The following is a 1,654-nucleotide window of genomic DNA, read 5'->3' on the forward strand; positions in this document are numbered from 1 at the left end:
CCCCCCCCCCACACACACACAATCACACACAGCTGCTCTTTTAGTCACAATTTTGACTTGGTACTTATCTTATATTCTCTTATTTGATAAAAAATATAATGAAATTATAATACTTTTGGTCACATTTAGATATAAAATCAAATGTATAGTTTAATTATGATTATGCAAAAACAAATGAATTAAAGCTTTGTTTACACTAAAATAAATTTATTATAATTAACTAATTTTATGCTTAGTCAAATTTGATAAGAGAAAGCTTAGTAAATGCAAGAAATATGCATATGTATGTATGTGTGTGTAAACGATTAAATATAAAATTGCATATATCTAATTCTAGTAAAAAAAAAAATACAATTGTATATTGAAACTATCAACTGACTAATTAATGAAACTATGTATAGTAATGAAGTCTATCTTGTGACAGATGTAACATTGTAATATAAATAGAAAGTTTTGTTGGAAATAAATACTTGCAAAAAACAAGAAAAAAGCCATTGCTAGTATTACAATGATCACACGACAAATTTCTTTTGATACGGTAATGATTATAATTGTTTGACAATTTAGATAATGTTGGGAAAGCAGTTACAGAAATCACAACATATTCCTTTCCCCTGCCTTCCAGCCAAATTTTAATGTTCAGATGTATGTAACTTCAACATTTAAAAACATTGGTCCATAACTTTTTTTTTTTTTTGGCCAAATATTCAGTATTTGACTTTCAGGAATTTCCAAGTTATTAAGAATATATATAAAAATTAAAATTAAATAAAATCACTTTTCAAATTGAGTTTAAGAGTGAACCACTTGAATTGACTGAAAAGCAAAAATATAACCTCCATTTTTCTTGACCTTTATTTATGTTAATTCAAATTAAATACAAATATCCTAATAGTATTTTAGAATATTTTTCTTCCCTTTTTTTTTTCTCATTAGGTGCAATTGATGCTCGGCAACGTCACTCTACTTTGTCTAATGATTCAGTTGAGAATAATACTGCTTCCAGTGAAGGAGAAAAGGACCAATCTTACTTTCATACTTTTTCAAAAGACTTACTTGTCTTAGCTCTGAAAGCTCGACTCTACGAAAGTTCTTGCACACCAGATTATCCTAATGATGAGTCATCTGCAAAAGCTTCCATATTACAGCCATTCCGAATTCTCATCAGTCTCTTGGATAAACCTGAAATTGGACCGGTGATCTTAGAAAATGTGCTATGGGCTCTTTTCCGAAGTCTTTATAAAGAGTGTAAAGTTCCTTCATCAAATTCTAAGACAGCTTCCCCACAACGTGATGAGAAAGTTATTACTGAACTTTTGAAGACTGCTAATTTGCTTTTTAACTCTTTTGAACCTTTTTATATTTGGGATTTTATTGGAAGAATGTTTGAATTGGCCTGCCAGAAGAGTTCTATGCAGGTTCACACAGCAAAAGTTAACCATTCTGATTTAGAATCTCCCTCTGACATGCCTGATTTCATCGAACTTTGTGAATTGTGTAACTTCCTTCTTGATGTTATTTCATTAGTAAGTAAAGCAATATTATCAAAATATTATTCAAAAACTTTGTATTTTCTAGGTTCTCACAAAGTACTTTATATATATGTATGTGTATATATATATATATATATATATATATATATATATATATATAT

General features: G+C 28.6%; 1 protein-coding gene across 5 annotated transcripts in view; it reads left to right on the top strand.

Moving 5' to 3' along the window:
* The window catches only part of LOC106884379 (protein dopey-1), a 136,711-nt gene that overhangs the window by 62,008 nt on the left and 73,049 nt on the right, over positions 1-1,654 (top strand). For all 5 annotated transcript variants that reach the window (XM_014935736.2, XM_052967989.1, XM_052967997.1 and 2 more), the window contains exon 7: positions 937-1,526. In XM_014935736.2, the coding sequence (XP_014791222.1) occupies positions 937-1,526 (590 nt within the window). The remainder of the gene's footprint in view (positions 1-936; positions 1,527-1,654) is intronic.

Source organism: Octopus bimaculoides, chromosome 1, assembly GCF_001194135.2.
Source record: "Octopus bimaculoides isolate UCB-OBI-ISO-001 chromosome 1, ASM119413v2, whole genome shotgun sequence".
NCBI classification, from domain to species: domain Eukaryota; kingdom Metazoa; phylum Mollusca; class Cephalopoda; order Octopoda; family Octopodidae; genus Octopus; species Octopus bimaculoides.